The 21,659-nt window shown below is 48.7% G+C and overlaps 1 protein-coding gene across 1 annotated transcript in view; it reads right to left on the bottom strand.

The window, feature by feature from the left end:
* GRK5 (G protein-coupled receptor kinase 5) overlaps positions 1 to 21,659 on the bottom strand; it is a 228,524-nt gene that overhangs the window by 55,135 nt on the left and 151,730 nt on the right. Inside the window, exon 3 of the mRNA XM_061403631.1 lies at positions 13,921 to 14,033. Within this exon, the coding sequence (XP_061259615.1) occupies positions 13,921 to 14,033 (113 nt within the window). The remainder of the gene's footprint in view (positions 1 to 13,920; positions 14,034 to 21,659) is intronic.

The raw sequence follows: 21,659 nt of genomic DNA, 5'->3' as shown, positions 1-21,659 counted from the left end.
AGGACCTGTGACGTCCATCCATAGGAGTTCCCTCCAACAAGAGGGGTGGGCTTATCCCCACTCCCGCCCCCAACAGAGGGGACACACACGGTCCTCCCTGCTGTGTTGCCCACTTGAAACTTTCTCCTGCCCTGGGCTCAGCCCTAACGGCCAGAGCGCCAAAGAGCTCCTTGCCAATCCACTCGGAGAACACTTCTCTTCCCCAGATACATCCACAGTGCCAACCGAGGGAGGCATTTAATGAGCCTTCTCTCCGCACGGTGATTTATGCCAAACACAGGAATGGGCTTTGGGGAGGAGATGCTGTAACACAAAGCGCAAAATACGACATTGAGTTCAAGGCAAAAAGAATTATTTATATATCTGTGCCTGCCAAGAGGGTATAAACATCTGTGTACGTCCTAGTTTATAAAGCCAATATTTCATTCTCTTGGCAGGCTCTAATTGCATCATCCATCTCAGAAAATGCTAATGAAAATATGTCCTCTATTAAACACATTTCTCTCAGATGAGTTTTTAAAAAAACATGAAGATTGCAAACCGGTACAAGGGGCCCTGCCACGTTCTCACAGAAGCCGGCGTTGATTTTTACAGAGAGGAGTCTGAGCAGAATTCCTCTCCAGGAGATGTCATCCCCCTCCTCTCGGGAACCCTTCTCCTGCCCTGGCAGGAAGATGAAGTCAGAGAAGCTTTGAGGTCTCGCCACCTCCGGCTTCTGTAATTACCGATGTGGTCAGCTTTTCCAGAGTCTTCGCGGCAGGGACAAGTGACGCGCCCAGCTGGCAAGGCTGCTCCCCGTGGCCCTCTCTGGAGAAACACCCGGCTCCTCCCACACCGGCCTTGGCATCTTGCCGGTGCCAACCCTGGGGGCCAGGGGTTTCCATCTGCCCCTCTGGAGTCACTGCCCACCCCACTTTGGGACAGAGGAGAGTGAGGATGGGGAGCTCCCTGCCAGTTCCCTCCCCGCCGGGCGCCCAGGCTCCTGCAGCTGCCTTCTCCCACTCCTTCCCGTATGGGCCCCTGTCCCTGCAGAGCTGGAGGCGGCGAAGGCTCGGATGTATCTGCGTACGTAGGCCAGGACTCCGACAACCGCCCTTCATTAAACCCTACTTCATTCACATGTGAGCGAGCCATCCATCTCTGGCCAAGTCCCTCACTGATGCTTGAAAAATCCTTCAGAAGGCTGGCATCACCTGCCACTTTTCATCAGCCCAGCTAGAATGAAGAAGCTCTACAAACAGGGGTGTCCCTGCACCAGGGTCCCAGGGTCAGATGGGCCTGGTCAGCCTCACAGCCTGTGTCCACCTGGGCAGGCACAGCCTTCTCAGATCTCTGGCTATCATGTGAGGAGCCCTGTCGGGCCTGGGTCAGGAAGGGGTTCCCTGGCCCAGGGTCAATGGGGCGGGCTCAGAGAAAGAAGGGAAGGAGGAGCGGACCCCTGGCCACGTGGGGTACAGAGGGTGATAGGAGGGATCCCAAGGAGGGGCGGCACCATAGCCACCAAGCTTGAGCGACACATCTGGACAGAGGTGAACTCAGAAAAGTTAGAGAGGGTTCTGACCCTCTCTTGGGGTGGGGGTGGGACGGGGCGGGGGGTGGTTGGCTGACGTGTCTGAGTCCCACAGCGGAGAGCCTGTGCTCTCGCCTCCTGCCCACCAGTCATTCTCCCGGGAGCTCAGCTCTCAGCGGCTCTCTGCCACCCCTTCACGGCTCCTCCTCTGCCCCCAGCCCCCGGCATTCTTCCCCTGTCCTCACTCCCCACAGGGCTCTCAAGGCCATCATGCAAAGGGCTCTCCCTGTTACTCTTTCAATTCTAAGTGAAAAGAACCTCAACCTAGTATGATTCAGGCACAACTAGAATCTCTGGGTTCCTGAGCTCCGAGGATGGGGTGAACAACCAACTTGTGGGGAAAATGGAAATGCAGCCTGGCCCAGAGCAACAGAACCAGGTATGTGAGCACCTCTGGAACCTACGCTCACAGTGTGTGTGTCTGTGTGTGTATTTGTGGCTGTTTGTGTGTGTGTGTCTGTGTGTGTCTGTGTGTGTATGTGTCTGTGTGTATGTGTCTGTGTGTCTGTGTGTGTGTGTATGTGTCTATATGTGTGTGTGTCTATATGTCTGTGTGTATGTCTGTGTGTCGGTGTCTGTGCGTGTATATGCATGTGTGTATGTGTCTGTGTGTCTGTGTCTGTGCATGTGTGTCTCTGTGTATGTCTGTGTGTCTCTGTGTGTATGTCTGTGTCTGCATGTGTGTATGTGTCTGTGTGTGTATGTGTGTCTGTGTGTGTCTGTGTGTGTATGTGTGTCTGTGTGTGTGTGTGTCTGTGTGTCTGTGTCTGTGTGTGTATATGCATGTGTGTATGTGTCTGTGTGTCTGTGTCTGTGCATGTGTGTCTCTGTGTATGTCTGTGTGTCTCTGTGTGTATGTCTGTGTCTGCATGTGTCTATGTGTGTGTGTGTCTGTGTGTGTGTGTATCTGTGTGTGTGTGTCTGTGTGTGTGTGTATCTGTGTGTGTGTGTATGTGTGTCTCTGTGTGTGTTGGCCTCATTCTCCCTCGGTGCTGCCTGACTTGCTCCAGTGGCAGGAAACATGGTGCCCAGGTTTTTTATTCTAAGCCTCCTCTACCAGAGAAGGAATTCCCCTCAAGTCAATCAGTTCAGTTCAGTCACTCAGTCGTGTCCGACTTTTGCGACCCCATGAATCGCAGCACGCCAGGCCTCCCTGTGCATCACCAACTCCCAGAGTTCACTCAGACTCAACGTCCATTGAATCAGTGATGCCATCCAGCCATCTTATCCTCTGTCGTCCCCTTTTGCCCCTGCCCCCAATCCCTCCCAGCATCAGAGTCTTTTCCAATGAGTCAACTCTTCGCGTGAGGTGGCCAAAGTACTGGAGTTTCAGCTTTAGCATCATTCCTTCCAAAGAACACCCAGGGCTGATCTTTAGGATGGACTGGTTAGATCTCCTTGCAGTCCAAGGGACTCTCAAGAGTCTTCTCCAACACCACAGTTCAAAAGCATCAATTCTTCGGCGCTCAGCTGTCTTCACAGTCCAACTCTCACATCCATACATGACCACTGGAAAAACCATAGCCTTGACTAGATGGACCTTTGTTGGCAAAGTAATGTCTCTGCTGTTGAATATGCTATCTAGGTTGGTCATAACTTTCCTTCCAAGGAGTAAGCGTCTTTTAATTTCATGGCTGCAGGCACCATCTGCAGTGATTTTGGAGCCCAAAAAATAAAGTCTGACACTGTTTCCCCATCTATTTCCCATGAAGTGATGGGACCAGATGCCATGATCTTCGTTTTCTGAATGTTGAGTTTTAAGCCAACTTTTTCACTCTCCTCTTTCACCTTCATCAAGAGGCTTTTTAGTTCCTCTTCACTTTCTGCCATAGGGTGGTGTCATCTGCATATCTGAGGTTATTGATATTTCTCCCAGCAATCTTGATTCCAGCTTGTGCTTCTTCCAGCCCAGCGTTTCTCATGATGTACTTTGCATAGAAGTTAAATAAGCAGGGTGACAATATACAGCCTTGATGTACTCCTTTTCCTATTTGGTACCAGTCTGTTGTTCCATGTCCAGTTCTAACTGTTGCTTCCTGACCTGCATACATATTTCTCAAGAGGCAGGTCAGGTGGTCTGGTATTCCCATCTCTTTCAGAATTTTCCACAGTTTATTGTGGTCCACCCAGTCAAAGGCTTTGGCATAGTCAATAAAGCAGAAATAGATGCTTTTCTGGAACTCTCGTGCTTTTTCCATGATCCAGCAGATGTTGGCAATTTGGTCTCTGGTTCCTCTGCCTTTTCTAAAACCAGCTTGAACATCTGGAAGTTCACAGTTCACATATTGCTGAAGCCTGGCTTGGAGAATTTTGAGCATTACTTTACTAGCGTGTGAGATGAGTGCAATTGTGCGGTAGTTTGAGCATTCTTTGGCATTGCCTTTCTTTGGGATTGGAATGAAAACTGACCTTTTCCAGTCCTCTGGCCACTGCTGAGTTTTCCAAATTTGCTGGCATATTGAGTGCAGCACTTTCACAGCATCATCTTTCAGGATTTGGAATAGCTCAACTGGAATTCCATCACCCCCACTAGCTTTGTTTGTAGTGATGCTTTCTAAGGCCCACTTGACTTCACATTCCAGGATGTCTGGCTCTAGGTCAGTGATCACACCATCGTGATTGTCTGGGTCATGAAGATCTTTTTTGTACAGTTCTTCTGTGTATTCTTGCCATCTCTTCTTAATATCTTCTGCTTCTGTTAGGTCCATACCATTTCTGTCCTTCATCGAGCCCATCTTTGCATGAAATGTTCCCTTGGTATCTCTAATTTTCTTGAAGAGATCTCTAGTCTTTCCCATTCTGTTGTTTTCCTCTATTTCAAGTCAATAAACCCCAGGAAAAGGACTCACTGACCTGCATTGGCTCACAGGCTGTTCCCATCAACTGTGGTCTTCAGGTGACATCACTAAGAACAGGGCAGCTTCTGGAAGAGCTGTGTTCTTTGGGAGTATGAGTGGGGCACCAAGGAGAGAGGACAATCCCACAGATGTCCAATAGATGAACCCAGTTTGTTGTTATTCAGTTGCTAAGTCGCATGGACAGAAGCACGCCTGGCTTTCCTGTGCTTCACCACCTCCCCGAGTTGGCTCAAACTCACATCCATTGAGTTGGTGATGCCATCCAACCAACTCATCCTCTGTCATTCCCTTCTCCTCCTGCCTTCAATCTTTCCCAGCATCAGGGTCTTTTCCAATGAGTAGTCTCTTTGCGTCAGGTGGCCAAAGTATTGGAGCTTCAGCTTCAGCATTAGTCCCTCCAATGAATATTCAGTACTGATTTCCTTTAGAATTGACTGGCTTGATCTCCTTGCAGTCCAAGGGCTCCCATGAGTCTTCTCTAGCACCACAGTTCGAAAGCATCAATTCTTCAATGCTCAGCCTTCTTTATGGTCCAGCTCTCACATCCATACATGACTACTGGAAAAACCATAGATTTGACTACGGTTTTTTTCTTTTAAGTGGTACATTTTCAAGATGACCCTACTCCCAGGATCTAGCTTCACCAAATGCTCTGTGGGTCTCTACATCTATCTGAAGGATAACTACCACCGTCCCCCTCACTCTTTTGGGAGATCACAGCAGTGATAGAAGGACAAAAACAAATACTGGATATGATTCAAAAATAAGAGAAGCAGAATACTTAGTTCCCCTGGTGAGGAATTTAAGTCATTTTACAACCAAATTTCAGGATAAGATGGCCTATTAATGTCAAGTGATTTTCCATAGTTTTGAGCTAATGAATATCTTGGAATGACTTCCAGCATTTCCTGATGTGAGATTCCATCTGTTGTAACCTCATATTTGTAGTTGCCAGCCTCTAAGATGGAGACTTTAATCATCTTTGCCTCTTGCTATTCGTGTTCTTGAGAAGGCTCTTTCCAAACCGAATAGGGCCACCTGTATAACCACTGAGATACCAGACATATGACAACATGGAAGCTCTGAGACCAGTTTACAAAAGACATTACAGAACTCCTGCTTACAGTGTATAGGGGTTTGATTCCTGGTCCAGGAAGATCCCACATACTGCAGACCAACTATGCCCGTGGGCCATAACTACTGAGCCTGCACTCTAGAGCACGTGAGCCGCACCTACCGAGCCTATGTGCTGCAACTGCTGAAGCCTGCATGCCTAGAGCCTGGGCTCCAATATAAGAGAAGCCTCCACAATGCGAAGCCTGTGTACTGCAATGAAGAGTAACCCCCTCTTGCCGCAGCTGGAGAAGGCCCTTGTGCAGGAACGAAGACCTAGCACAGACGAAAAAGAGAAGACACTGCAGCGTCTACCATGCTCGCTCCAGGGAAAGCCAGTGCTCTTATGTGGACACTCGAGCAGTCCATGGAGAGGCTCACATGGAAGACAGCTGAGGCCTCCAGCCAACAGCCAGCACCAACATGCCACCCACGTGCACAAGCCTGGAAACAGATCAAGCCTTCAGACAACTTGCAGCCCCAGCCAACACCCTGATGTAACCTTTAAAGAGACCTTGAGCCAGTAGCACCTTGGTCAACCATTCCCACATCCTTGACCCAGAGAAACCATGAGATAATAAATGCTTGTTGTTATTTCAAGCTGTTAAGTTATAGATAATTTCTTCCCAGCAACAGATAATGAATACTTGATAGGTATTTGAACTTGTAGTTCATTAAAAAATGCCCTTTGTTGCTTTTTCAATCTTCTGTTTAATTGGAAAGCTAGCTCCATAAGGGCAGGAACTTCTTTCTGCTCACTCCATAGTCTCCAGCTGCTAGAACAGAGTGTGATATATCGAAGACATCTCATAAATGTGTGTTGAGTATGGTTGTGGATGCATGCTTAGCTGCTTCATTTGTGTCCGACTCTTTGTGATCCCATGGACTGTAGCCCTCCAAGCTCCTCTGTCCATGGAATTCTCCTGGCAAGAATACTGGAGTGGATTGCCATGCCCTCCTCCAGAGGATTTTCCCTACCCAGGGATTGAACCTACGTTTCTTATGTCTCCTGTATTGGCAGGCAGGTTGTTTACCATTAGTGCCACCCGGGAAGCCCAAATATGGTTGAGTATCTGCCAAACCTCCCCTAACTCCAAAGAGCAGAGACCTGAAAACTTTAAGTCCCACCCAAGCTTGGAGACTAGAAGGTTTCAAATGGGATGGGATGCCATCAAGCCTCTGAGAAAACAATTTAGAGAAGTATGTCAGTCTCTAAGGGGTCCATGGCAAGACCCTACTGGTCTTGAAGCCAAATCTACTCAAAGCCTTGACTTGGGTACTTGGGTCACTGAACCCATTTCTCTGCAGGAGGGCGATGGGGGAGTCCTTCTCAGGCTCCTAGAAGCCGCTCAATAACCAAGACTAAGGGCCAAATCATTCTTGTGTCTGATGAATGACGCACAAACAGTTCCACTGACCCGGATCACCCAGGCCCCATGTTAAAACAGCCCATGTCTTCTGCTCAACCTGAGAATCTCAGACGTTAGGACTGTGCAGCAAGCAGTCTTTCCTGGGCGGCGACGTCAGAGCCGACAAGGATGGGTTATTTTTCATCGAACTCCACTCGGTAGAAATTCAGCCTAGATGTGAGGAATGGTGTGGATGTCCCTGGCTGAGCCAGGAGCACTGGAGGGGCGTGCTCCCCTAATGACACCACCACCTCCTCCCTCCTCGGAGTTCCAGTCAGGATGGAAGGAAAAAAAAAGGTATTTCAGATGAGCATTTCGCCAGCCCTGGAAAACTCAATAAAGTCTTCATGCGTAAAAGAGGTGTGCCAAAGGCTGGTCATTTGACGTCAGGATGGGCGATGAAAGGTCCTGCTAATTCCCAGAGATGCAGACACAAATTCGAGGGGATGGAGGAGCCTCTGATGAGTGGTGGTGTCATTAAGGCGTATGTAAAGAGCATGTGTCGCATCCACCCAGGGAGCCAGACTCGTGTTTCCTTTCCAAAAGAGAGCTCTTGGTACAGGCCCAGCAACACAGAACGTCTGCACGACCAGAATGAAAATAGGCATCCATTGGATTTTTTCCCCCTTCTTCTCAAGCTGACTGTAAGAGTCTAACAAGACACGTGGCTGGAAAATTCCACTGGCTCCTGGGTTTAGCCTTGCCCTGCTCTGCCTCATCAACTCTCCAGACAGATCCCAAAGCTGCTGATGCCTCATCTTTTCCAAACGGGGAGGAGCCTTGGTCCCAGGCTCACACTTTGGTCCTCGGCTCCTCCATCCACGTTCATCTCCTTGGTGAGCACATCTAGTCTGTGGCTGTAAGTGCCAGCTATAGGCTGGTACTCCAAGTTTGCTATTTCCAGCCCAGGCCTTTCTCACAAACTCGACTTTAACACCCATCACCCCTCCCACATCTCTGCTGGGCTGTCTGGTAGACATCAGAAGCTGTGTCCCAGATGAAGCTCCTGACCTTCCCCCAAACAAGCCTCCCACAGCCTTACCCTCACTCCATCTTTCCACTGGTTCAGGTCAACACTTGGAAGTCATCCCCAACTCTTGTCTCTCACCCTCAGGGCATTAGAAAATACTGTTAACTCTGGTTCATAACATGCTCCAATCCTACTGGGTGTCAACCACCAGCTCTCACCCATTAGCGCTCCCCACTCTGACCCTGGCCCACTGTAGCCTCTTCCCAACACAGAAGCCAGAGGGAAACTTTCAAAACCAAAATCAGGGAATTCCCTGGCAGTCCAGCAGTTAGGATTCTATGCTCTCACTTCCAAGGTCCTGGGTTCAATCCCTGGCCAGGGAACTAAGAGCCTATAAGCTGCGTGGTGTGGCCAAAAAATTAAAAAATAAAGTAAAAACCTAAATCAGACCATGACACTGTTCTGCTCAAAAACGTTCCAGTGCCCACCCCCCACGTCAAAGTTCTCTAATGGTACAAGGGCTTGCACGATTGTCACGTCCCCTAGACCCTTCTGCCCCTGCTCCCTCTACTCCAGCCACGGACATCAGATCCCAGTGGGTCTTGTGCATCAATTACTTGTCAGTTGCAGCGCTATAAGCACCCAGAGATGAGAGCTATCCAGTTAGTGGAGGAGGCAGGCAGACAGATAACGCCTGACTCGCTACATACATGGCTCCTGTGACATGCCACACACTGCCCTGAGCAGTACAAACACATTCGGTCCCTCCTCAGCGCATCTGCCACCATCAGGTACAACTATGTCCCCTCTTACAGATAAAAAGATGAGGCACAAAGGGGTCAGACACCTGCCCGCAGTCTCCCTGGCAGCTGAGGGGGTGCCAGCATGGCACCGTGGTCTGTCTCAGGAGCCAGCTCGCTCATGATGCACTATTCTGCCAGCACCGAGCTCTAATGAGGCTCAGATGTGTGTCAAAGCAACACCTCCAGCAGAGGGCACTCGGGAAGAGAGGGGGTGGACAGGGGAGGTTTCTGAGAGCAGAGGACAGGGGGGGGACAAGCTGGCATTCACCAGGCAGAGGTCCTGGGAGGCCTTTCAGGTAGCGAGAGGGAGGGAGGCAGGGCTGAGACGCTTCAACCAGCTTGGCAAGTCAGAGCCACCAGAAGCAGGTTGGGGCCAGAATGCAGGTCTCAAGAAAGACCCAGGAAAAGCTATGCATGAAAGGCAGGGGCCTGTTAGTGGAAGGTCTAGTAAGTCAGCCTCAAAATGTGTAATTTGTCCTAGATGTCAACGTTTCCCGAGCCTGAACGTTTACAGAGTGCTGTGCTGTGCTGTGCTAAGTCGCTTCAGTTGTGTTCGACTCTTTGAGACGCTATGGACTGTAACCCGCCAGGCTCCTCTGTTCATGGGAGTCTCCAGGCAAGAATACTGGAGTGGGTTGCCACGCCCTCCTCCAGGGGATCTTCCTGACCCAGGGATCCACATCTCTTACATCTCCTGGCTTGGCAGGTGGGTTCTTAACCACAAGGCCCACCTGAGAAGCCCAAGTACTGTCCTAGGAGATGTGAAAATTACCATTGTCTACTACCTCCTTCATGGATCACTGCCGTGTTGTGGCAAAGGGGCTTGGGTAACTGAATGAAGCTATGAGCCATGTCACGAAGGGCCACCTGAGACGGATGGGTCACAGTGTAGAGCTCTGATGAAACATGGTCCACTGGAGGAGTGAATGGCAAACCACTCCAGTATTCTTGCCAGGAGAACCCCATGAACTACATGCAAACTCCGGGAGATAGTGAAGGACAGGGGAGACTGGTATGCTGTAGTCCAGGGGTCTGCTACAAACAACGGCCCATTCAAACAACGGTAGATAATGAGCACCCCTAAGTGCCAAACTGTAGACTCCAAGTACCATTTCCCAGTAAAAGAAACCAGGGATCCTTGGAGAAATGACGAACTCTAGGTGTAGGGCAGGAAGCATACAAGAGGAGCCCAGAACATCACATCAGACGACATGATGGCTACCAGCAGCCACTGGGGTCCTCTCAAGGGCTCAGAAGCCAGCCTGAGGGGCTCCCACAGGCCAACAATGAAACCATGGAGCACCACTGCATCAAAATGCCCCACATTTAAGTCCGTGCATTAAAACTCTAATTGATTACTACTGTTGGAGGATGCCAGTGAACCAATTAGGTACTTTGAAAACACACGAATACAAGAAAAGAATCAAGCACTCCCTATATGAACTTTACTATGAGGTAACCAAACAGTAGAGAGAGGAATACCAGACCACCTGACCTGCTTCCTGAGAAATCTGTATGCAGGTCAAGAAGCAACAGTTAGAACTGGATATGGGACAACAGGCTGGTTCCAAATTGGGAAAGGAGTGCGTCAAGGTTGTATATTGTCACCCTGCTTCTTTAATGTACATGCAGAGTACATCACGTGAAATGCCAGGCTGGATGAATCACAAGCTGGAATCAAGATTTCCGGGAAAAATATAATAACCTCAGATACGCGGATGAGACCACCCTTATGGCAGAAAGCAAAGAACTAAAGAGCCTCTTGATGAAAGTAAAAGAGGAGAGTCAAAAAATTGGCTTAAAACTCAACATTCAGAAAACTAAGATCATGGCACCCAGTCCCATCATTTCATGGCAAACAAATGGGAAAACAGAGGAAATAGTGAGACTTTATTTTTCTGGGCTCCAAAATCACAGCAGATGGTGACTGCAGCCATGAAATTAAAAGACGCTTGCTCCTTGGAAGAAAAGCTATGACCAACCTAGACAGCATATTAAAAAGCAGACATTACTTTGCCAACAAAGGTCTGTCTAGTCAAAGCTATGGTTTTTCCAGCAGTCATGTATGGATGTGAGAGTTGAACTATAAAGAAAGCTGAGCACTGAAGGATTGATGCTTTTGAACTGTGGTGTTGGAGAAGACTTCTGAGGGTCCCTTGGACAGCAAGGAGATCCAACCAGTCCATCCTAAAGGAGATCAGTCCCAAATATTCAATGGAAGGACTGATGCGGACGCTAAAGCTCCAATACTTTGGCCACCTGAAGAACCAACTCATTGGAAAAGATCCTGATGCTGGGAAAGACTGAAGGCAGGAGGAGAAGGGGACGACAGAGGATGAGATGGTTGGATGACATCACCGACTCGATGGAATGAGTTTGAGTAAGCTCCGGGAGTTGGTGATGGACAGGGAAGCCTGGCGTGCTGCAGTCCATGGGGTTGCAATTAGTTGCATTCAGTTGCTCAGACACGACTGAGCGACTAAACTGAACTGACTGAACCAAACAGTAATGAAAAGGAAGTATTTTTCAGTAAGCAAAGGAAGAAGGAATGATAGAATGTTGCTATGTCACAACCCTTAATTAATCAATAGATTTGGATATTGAATATCAATGGCTACTGCCATCTCAAAAAGACACCAGATATCATAAGCTCCCTAGCAGAAGAGCATGAAACCACTTATGAAGTCAGCTCCCAACCACTGCCAGAGTGAAATTGAATCTGACAAATTTCTGAAGTCAATGAGCAACTTACAAGAAATACAGAGGAACCTATCAAATGACACATGAGGGTGAGAATACAACACTCAGACCATGGGATGCCCTTGGATGTGGTTATAAACTGTGAAGAGATGCATTTGCAAAAAGCATGAGAAAATCAGAAATTTGAACACTGAGGAGTATTTGATGATAGTAAGGAATTATTACTTTTTAGCTGTGCTAATGGTACTGTGGTTTTTTTGGCTAAGGAGCCCTCATCATTTAGTGACACATACTGACATGTTCATGGATGAAATGACAGAAATGAGATCAGCTGCAAAATGCCACAGGGTGGGGGGTGTGGGGAGGATGTGGGTGAAACAAGATTGGCCTTGAGTCTGTAACTATTGAAGCAGGTGAAGGGTGCATGGGGGTTCATTATACCATTCTGTAGACTTCTACTTTTTATAGCTTGAAATTTTCCATAATAAAAAGTTATGAAAATACTTGGCCCCATCCCCAGAGATTCAAATTAATGAGTCTGGGCTTCAGCTCAGGCACTGATTATTTTTTTAAGGCTCCCCAGGTGTTTCTACTGCTCAGTTGAGGTTGGGAACGATTGCAATCACTGGCATGGAGACCAGGACAGGCTGTGGAGGGAAGGGAGCTGGGCCGGGAGAGGTCAAGGGACCAGGCACATGGTCCTTGATCTGGTTGGTAAAGAATGATAAGAGGGCGGGGTCCAGGACAATGCAAAGATTTCACATGCGGGTGATGGTGGGGTCACTGAAACAGGGAACGTGTCAGGGCTAGTAGTATGGGGGACCTGGGGGAAGGTGCTGAGTTAGTTTTAGGTGTTGACTTTGAGGGGCCCATGTGACTGTCAGTGAGATGTTCAGTGGACAGTTTGGCCAGTGGGTCTAGAGATCCACACTGAGACCCTAAAGCAGATACACAAACTTGGGCCCCATCGTGCTGTCCCCCAAACCAAGCCAGAGGTCAGGATGGCTGCAGCCAATGACAGCATTAGGGCCTCTAGGTAACAACAGCATCTCCACACCCTGCCTTGGAAAGGGGGGCCCAGATGACCCCATTCCTTTCACGACTGACCGTGATTCATCCTTCATCTCCCTACTCCTTGTCCACTTTCCTTGGATAGACTCCCTAGGCCCAGGGTGAGGTGTCCTAACCTCCTGAGCACGTGCCAAGGAACTCCTGCATGTTCATATGTCCTGTTCTAAAAGCTCACGCAGATCAATCAACATGTTTTTAGTTTTTTTTTTTTTAATTGAAGTATAGGCGATTTACAATGTTTCGGTGAAGAGAAATGATTTCGTTATATATACACTCACACACATTTTTGTTTTCAGATTCTTTCCAATTATAGGTTATATGTGCTACACAGTAGGTCTTTGTGTTTATCTGTTTTATATAGGGTAGTATGTATCTGATAATCCCAAATTCCCAGTTAATCCCTGGTCACTGGAACAGGGATCACGTCAGGGCTGGTAGTCCGGGGGACCTGGGGAAAGATGCTGGTGGTGGTTTAGTCACTAAGTTGTGTCTGACCGTTTGTGACCCCATAGACTATAGTCCTCCAGGCTCCTCTGTCCGTGGGATTTTTCAGGCAAGAATGCTGGAGTGGGTCAACATTTCCTTCTTCAGAGGGTCTTCCCGACCCAAGGATCGAGCCCCCATCTCCTGCATTGCAGGTGGATTCTTTACAGACTGAACTACCAGGGAAGAAACCATATACAGTAGCATGTATCTATTAATACCAAACTCCCAGTTTATCCCTTCCCCGCCTTTCCCCCTTGATAACCACCAAGTTTGTTTTCTATGTCCATGAGTATACTTGTTTTGTTAATAAGTTCATTCTATATATTTTTTTTAGATTCTACATATAATTGGTATTATATGGTATTTGTCTTTCTCTGACTTTCTTCACTTAGCATGATAATCTCTAGGTCCATCCCTGTTGCAGCAAATGGCATTATTGCATTCTTTTTAATGGCTAATCCAGCATTTATCTGTAACTATTGAACTGTAGTCTGTAACTATGTAACTGTTGAACAAATGAGTGACCAGTACATCTGAAGGAAGACCCCATGGCGTTAGTCATGTCTGGGTATGCCAGTAGACAGCACAGCCAGCAGCGGACAGATCACTTCGAAATAGTCAACACATGTTCCTCCCACAAATACTGAGTGCTGTATGGGCCAGGCATAATGCCAGGCAGGCATGAACTGCAAGCCCAGGGTCCTGGCCCCAGGGAGCTTGCATTCTAGTGAAGAAGCAGATGGTAAACAAGTGTACAAACAAACACAGCAGGTGATGACCTGGAGACAAGTCTGCATTCTCAAAGTCTGCACTGGCAGCTTCTTTGGCGACAAGGTTATTCTTCATCCATCTAAGTCACAAGTCTTTATCCTTCCCCTGGACAAAAACCATCGCTGATCACAGAGGACCAGAAGCTCCCAGCTCAGGAGCAGGGACTTACCACCGAGTCCAGGAACTGAATGTAGGACTCCAGCCCAGGTCTGGTTTCGCAGAACTGCCGGAAAAGCAGCCTCCCGACTGGCTGTTTGTCACATAAACTGCAGTAATCTCGGTCTGGAGAAAAGAAAAGAAGAATACGGTGAGACCCAGAGAGGGCCAGGCAGAGCCATCAACCCGCGTCTGGATCCTCATCCCAGATGGATGCAGCAAGGTGACTGGCAAACTCTCAGGACCCCTTACTCATCTCCAGGCTCTGCAGACTCAGAGGGTCAAGGTCAGGGTAGAAAAGGGGGCCAGTTAATACCTCGCCTCTACTCTCCAGTCCACTCCCTGTTTAATGCCCTGAATTCTGTGTGGACATGCTAGCAGTTCCTGGCACTATGACTGCATCCCTAGCTGGCTGATTAGCATGTCACATTCCTTGGTTACAGTCACTGGATAAGGGTGCCAAGCATGCAACCCAAGCCACGAAAACCCACATGAGCCACAGATGTTGCCTGGGCACGCTAAGCCTCTTTTCCTCTGGTGCTGGGGTACATGGGTGTGAGGCCAGGGTCTGCTGCAGAGATCTTGATACTGCACAACAAGCTGCTGTGAGGACGACATTCACATGGAGAGGAGGTCAGAGCTGGGAAAATTATGAGTAGCTGCTCTGGTGAAGTCATGAATCTGGATCACACTATGCCTGCAACCTGCAGCCCAAACCACATCTGAAAAGCTTATTTATGAGCATTGTTTAGGACAATTTGAAAAACTTTTAAAATGACTTATAATTCAAAACATTCTAATGAACGCAGTTAAAAAAAAACTCATATTTGCCCAACTGAAGCAAAGCCCAGTCTTAGAGTCCTTCACATTGTGAAAACCCTGCATTTTCCAGCTAAGGAGCTAGAGGCACAGAGGCAGGAAGTAACCAGTCTTCAGCTATTGAGTAGCCAAGAGAATTCTGAAGAATAAAGACAGTGTAAGGCTCAAAGCCAGAGGCCTGGAGACCAGGGTTCTAGCCAGAGACCTGCTGTGTGACTGCAAGCAACACATCTACCACCGCTGGGCGTTAGTCTTCCTCTGTAAAATGAAGATGCACGTTGGAGGGAAGATGGGAGGGTCCCTTCTGGCTATTTCTGCAACGACTCCGCAAGAGGCTTTCTCTGGCCAGAAAGATGCTCCAAGGTTTTGCTGAGACACCCTGCCTTGGATCCCCTAGAGCACTGAAAATGAGCCCCTTGATTCTGCAGCTGCACCAGGAAAAGTCAGGTGACCCTGTAGGGAAACCAGGAAGAGGGTGAAGTAGACCTCATCAGGAGAGCCATGCAGAAGAAAGGAAAGACTAGATCCTTGCCAAGTGCAGAGGAGGAACCAGGACAACCGTTCCTTTAGAGGGGGTTTCCCTGGTGATATGAAACAGAAGAAGATGGGAAGAAAACCATCACGCCCACTCACTTTCATACCCAAAGAGTTTATCCACAGGAGGTACAGCCATTACTTGAAGGGAGATTGGTGGCTGTGAGCAAGGGCTCTGAAGCTAAACCCAGGTTCAAATCCCTGCCTCACTATTCACTGCCTCTGTGCCCTGGGGCAGATGACCTGACACTTTATCCCTCAGTTTCCTCATCTGTAAACTGGGAACGATTATCACACCTACCTCCTAGGACCAGCATGCTGCTGCTGCTGCTGCTAAGTTGCTTCAGTTGTGTCCAACTCTGTGTGACCCCATAGACGGCAGCCCACTAGGCTCCTCTGTCCCCAGGATTCTCCAGGCAAGAATTCTCCCTTTCTTTGTGGAACCTCCTCCCCCGAGTCTGTAAAATTCCAGCCCATGCCATGGTTCTAAGGGAATGACTTCAGGGAGTTTCAGGGAGGAGCACATGACTCTGTCCCAGCCAATCTGAGTCCTGTATCAGGGACACACTGATAGGTTCAGGGGACGGGGCCTTGGAAGTCCTTCCAGGGATTTTGCTAGATCTTCCAGAAAAGAAACATGTACCCCTCCGGGATGACAACTGCCTTTCCCACCAGGCAGTGAGAGCCCACGGAGAGTGACGCCAACCCAGGAGAAAGAGTTGAGTAAGAAAGAGAAGCCTGGAGCTGCAAATATCATGGGAGACCCCAAAGGCAACTGACTGAGGCCTGCTCTCCACCTGCACCCTTATCCACCTATCGCTTAAGCCAGTGGTGATAGGTTTTTGTCTCCTGGGTCAGGAAGATCCCTTGGAGAAGGAAATGGCAACCCATTCCAGTATTCTCGCCTGAACAGAGGAGCCTGGATAGCTACATAGTACATGGGGTCACAAAAGAGTCGGACACGACATAGCGACTAAACAACAGTAAACGAAAGAGCAAGTGACTAGGGCTGGCGAGCTTTATCACCCACTTCTCCTTTCCTGGGCAAACTGCCTGAGGGTAAGAACTGTTTCTGAAGGAATCCACTGGCTCTTGGGGCTTCCCTGGTGGCTCAGACAGTAAAGAATCTGCCTGCAATGTGGGAGACCTAAGTTCCCTCCCTGGGTCAGGAAGATCCCCTGGAGAAGGAAATGGCGACCTACTCCAGTACCCTTGCCTGCAGAATTACACGGAGAGAGGAGCCTGGTGGGCTACAGTCCACGGGGTTGCAAAGAGTCGGACACGACTGACACTTTCACTTCACCAGTTCTCAGTATACCATACTCAGAAGGCACTCACGACCTTCCCATTCTCTCTTGAGTAGATACGCTGATGAACACAGATGAGACACCTTGCAAGTCTCCCCCTGGGCCCCTCCTCAAGTGGTTTGGGGGCTGAAACTAGCCTTGAATTGTTGCCTCACTCAGCCTACCTTCCCATGCACAGATGGTTTGGGAATAGCCACCCCAACAACATTTAACCTACCTCGGTGTGTGGCAGGATCGGTGAGTGTAAAGGGTCGGGGGAATGGGACACGATCCCAGACCTCAGGGATCTTGGATTCCGTTGGAAAGGTGGAGTGTGTTTGGGTGAGCAGACAAGATCCCAAGTGACAGTAATAAAATGTCAGGTCGTCATCAGCGACAGGAGGGAGTCTGGGTTGGAGTCTGGTCGCCCCGTGGGTGACTGGTCTGGGGCCTGCACCTGTTAACACCGTGCCCTGTGGACATAGCCTGCATTCTCACTGCCTCCCTCTCAGCCTGATCCCACAAGGACAGAAAACAAACTTTCCCGTCTTTGCCCGATGAGCTGAGCTTCCCCAGCACCAACACAGAACAAAGTAAATTACCTCATGTCAAACTCCATTTTATTCAATTATGGCAGGGAGCGCCCCCATCGCTGATGCGATTCGAGCGAGAGGCCCTCCCCATCTCTGAAAGCAATTATGAGATTTCATGCACCACACTGCGATTCCTCAAGGGTTCATCTGACAGGGTTTTCTCTCTCCATATGGCGTGTGCTGTCAGTATGGAAACAAGGATGCTGTAAACTCACAGCATAGTAAACACCATGTGATTCCAACACAAGCTGTCAGCACCTTAGTTCTGACTGTGCCTCTCCCAGCTGTACAGAGGATCCCAAGCAAGAAAGCCAAGTGCCGGGAGCCTGGAAGAAAGAGGATTAGCAAGCATCTACTGGGATGTTTCCTTAACTTGAAATAAAGATAAACGGACCTGTCCTCTGAGGAAGTGCAACCACCACGAAGATCGAAGGGCAAAGTCTGCAGTTCCTTTAGAGACAGAGAAGGAGGCCACAGAACAAAGAATAGGAATCTGAGGGTTGATCGAGGCGACAGGAAGAGGTGCGGATCAAAGTTCTTAATGCGTCAAGAGCAAGTCCAAGGGGCAGGTCACTTCCGGAAAGTCAGAGGCTACTGCAGTTTAAAGCACAAGTTGCTCTGTGATATCGATAGATCTTCAGAGTGGATCCTTCCTGGTCAGTTTCTGTGGAAGCTGGGCATGTTGTAGAAATGCCCACAGCCCTTCTCCCAAGGGTGTCCTAGGGGGGTTTGGTGGGGAGGAGTTCCCAGCATAAAAGGGCAGGGATCTCTCTGGCCTCTGAATCTCTCTCTTAGACTGGGAGGCCCTGGGATGCTGGGCACACAGGCAGGCACACACACAAACACACCAGCTCTTCTGAATATGAAAATTCTGCTTTTGGCTACATCACTCATTGATCTTTCCCTCCAAGACAGAAAGAGCCTGTTGTTATGTAAGGTGTGAGGAGCATCGGGCTCCGTGCCCCCAAAGTATTCACCAATCATCTAGTCATTCCAGCCTATTCTTTAGGTCCTTCCTTCATTCAACAAACTCTCTTCCAAGTTTTCCTGCTTTATGATACCAGAAGGTTCCTTCAATTTTCATACACTCTTATTGAACTGAACACCCAGTGGGGGTGGATGGTGTGGATGAGTGGATGGGAGGAGACACACCTCATACCCCCTGGCGGGTTAATGATCCAGAAGCAGGCTTGGGGTTAACAGCTGGCCGTCAGCTAAGACCACGATTAGGGGTGTGGTCTTTGTGATGTGACATTTGACCTTGGCTGTTGTAGCATTGGTCTGGTGGACATAGAAAACTGAAGCATATCTAGAGGAAGGTAATGGACAGAGGGTCCAGAAAGCCCATTCTAAGCTCTGAACTTATAGTGCCCTAGGTCAAGGGGCAGACTGCACCAGGGAGGGCTGGGGCCCACCAGCACCCAGGAGGGTGGGGGATGGGGGATGTGCTGGAAAGGCAGGCTGGGTTCAGACAGAAAAGAGCTGGACGCCAAGGCCAAGGAGACTGGATGGATTCCCCATCCCACCGGAGCCTCAGTGATTCTAATGAGCACAAATGAATTCAAGTGCAGTTCATGGGAAGGTGGACAAAAATGGGGAGGGAGCAGTGAGTCCGAGACGTTTACGGAAGAGGTCGCTGGTTTGGGAGCCATTCCCACCTGTGGTTCAAGCTCCGGCCTTTGGGCAGGGAGGGCGCAGCCTGTGCGGTTGCGAGATCCTACTTTGTTGAGAAGCTGAACTGAACTGGCTTTAAGGAAACCACATGTGTCGTTTGTTTCTTCAAGGGCTTGACACCTCCCAAGCATGCCCACGGCTGGCCAGGGAAGACAGCGGTGCTGCTCCGTTCTGCAGCACGCCGAATTCCTGCCAAAGGGGCCTCAGACAGAACCGCTGTCCTCTTAGCAAGTTCATAGACACTGGCTGAGCCCCTTCTGGGCAATGCATACCGGGGCCTGTCAGGGCACCCCTTAAAGGAGGCTCCCCCTCCCCCAGGTTTTGTGTTTGTCTGAGCATTTTGCTTACCTGCCCCGCTGAGGCAGGACGGAGGAAAGATCACAGGTAGGGCTGGTTACTGCTCAGCTGTGAACAAAGCTGCAGAGCAGGGCTATGGGAAATGCTGAGGGGCACACACACAGCTCTCCTGACTTGGGTGAGTTTTCAGGGGTGGTGCCCATGGGAGGCTCACTGGAGCATGGGAACAAGAGGGATGGGGTTGCCAAAGGCAATGCCAATTGTCAAGCACAGGAGAGAGGCTGAGTGCTGGGGAAGGAGAAGGTCAAAGCCAGAGAAATAGGGCCAGAGGCTAGGAGGAGGCACAGGGAGAAGCCACAGTGCATGGCTAGGTGTGTTATGGCAAAAATGCAGGGCTAGGTCTGCAACCACTGCAGGGAACCTTCAAGAATGGCTTAAAGTATATGGAGGTTCCTCAAAAAATGAATACGATCCAGCAATTCCACTGCTGGGTATTTATCCAAAAGAATTAAAATCAGTATTTCAAAGAGGAATTTGAATTTCCATGTTCATCTCGACAGTATTCATAAGAGCCAAGATGTGGAAATTAAAGAGGTTAAGTAACTTGTTTGAAGGTTCCTGAGTCCCAGGAGGTATGATCAAAAGATGTCTAAATTTTGGGGGCAGGATTCACGGTGGTGGTGGTGGTGGTGGTTTAGTTGCTAAGTCATACCCAACACTTTGTGACCGCATGGACTATGGCCCATCAGGCTCCTCTGTCCATGGGATTTACCAGGCTAGAATACTGGAGTGGGTCACCATTTCCTCCTCCAGGGGATAGTCCTGACCCTGGGATTGATACTGCATCTCCTGTGTCTCCTGTACCACAGACTCTGTACCACAGAGCCACCAGGGAGCCTGTTGTTGTTCTTGCTGTTCTGGTTCAGTCACTCAGCTGTGTCTGACTCTTAGTGACCCCATGGACTGCAGCACACCAGGCTCCCCTGTCCTTCACCATCTCCTGGAGCTTGCTCAAACTTATGTTCATTGAGTTGGTGATGCCATCCAACCATCTCATCCTGGCTGTCCCCTTCTCCTCCCACCTTCAATCTTTCCCAGCATCAGGGTCTTTTCCAATGAGTCAGCTCTTCACATCAAGTGGCCAAAGTATTGGAGCTTCAGTGTCAGCATCAGTCCTTCCAATGAATATTCAAGATTGATTTCTTTTAGGACTTTTCTTGATCTCCTTGCAGTTCAAGGGATTCTCAAGAGTCTTCTCCAACACCACAGTTCAAAAGCATCAGTTCTTTGGTGCTCAGCTTTCTTTATGGTCCAACTCCAACATCCATACATGACTACGGAAAAAAACATAGCTTGGGCTATATGGACTTTTGTCAGCAAAGTAATGTCTCCGCTTTTTAATATGCTATCTAGGTTGGTCATAGCTTTTACTTCCAAGGAGCAAGCATCTTTTAATTTCATGGTTGCAGTCACCATCTGCAGTGATTCTGGAGTCCAAGAAAATGAAGTCTCTCACTGTTTCCATTGTTTCCCCATGTATTTGCCATGAAGTGATGGAACTGGATGCCATGATCTTAGTTTTTTGAATGTTGAGTTTGAAGCCAGCTTTCTCACTCTCTTCTTTTACCTTCAAGAGGCTCTTTAGTCCCTCTTTACTTTCTGCCATAAGGATGGTGTCATCTGTGTATCTGAAGTTACTGATATTTCTCCCCGCACTCTTGATTTCAGCTTCTGCTTCATCCAGCCCAACATTTTGCATGATGTACTCTGCATACAAGTTAAATAAGCAGGGTGACAGTGTACAGCCTTGACGTACTCCTTTCCCAATTTTGAAACAGTCTATTGTTCAATGTCCGGTTCTAACTATTACTTCTTGACCTGCATACAGGTTTCCCAGGAGGGAGGTAAGGTGGTCTGGTATTTCCATCTCTTCAACAATTTTCCACAGTTTGTTGTGATTCACACAGTCAAAGGCTTTAGCATAGTCAGTGAAGCAGAAGTAGATGTTTTTCTGGAATTCTCTTGCTTTTTCTATGATCCAACAGATTTTGGGAATTTGATCTCTGGTTTCTTTGCCTTTTCTAAATCTAGCTTGAACATCTGGAAGTTCTCGGTTCATGTACTGTTGAAGCCTCACTTGGAGAATTTTGAGCATTTCTTTGCTAGCGTGTGAGTTGAGTGCAATTGTGCAGTAGTTTGAACACTCTTTGGCATTGCTTTTCTTTGGGATTGGAATGAAAACTGATCTTTTCCAGTCCTGTGGCCACTGCTGAGTTTTCCAGATTTGCTGGCATATTGAGTGCAGCACTTTCACAGCATCATCTTCCAGGATTTGAAATAGCTCAACTGGAATTTCATCACCTCTACTAGCTTTGTTTGTAGTGATGCTTCCTAAGGCCCACTTGACTTCACACTCCAGGATGTCTGGCTCTAGGTGACTGATCACACCATTGTGGTTATCTGGGTCATGAAGATCTTTTTTGTATAGTTCTTCAGAGAAGGCAATGGCGCCCCACTCCAGTGCTCTTGCCTGGAAAATCCCATGGGTG

The sequence above is a fragment of the Bos javanicus genome, chromosome 26, assembly GCF_032452875.1.
Source record: "Bos javanicus breed banteng chromosome 26, ARS-OSU_banteng_1.0, whole genome shotgun sequence".
NCBI classification, from domain to species: domain Eukaryota; kingdom Metazoa; phylum Chordata; class Mammalia; order Artiodactyla; family Bovidae; genus Bos; species Bos javanicus.
This window is presented reverse-complemented; position numbering and strand designations above follow the sequence as displayed.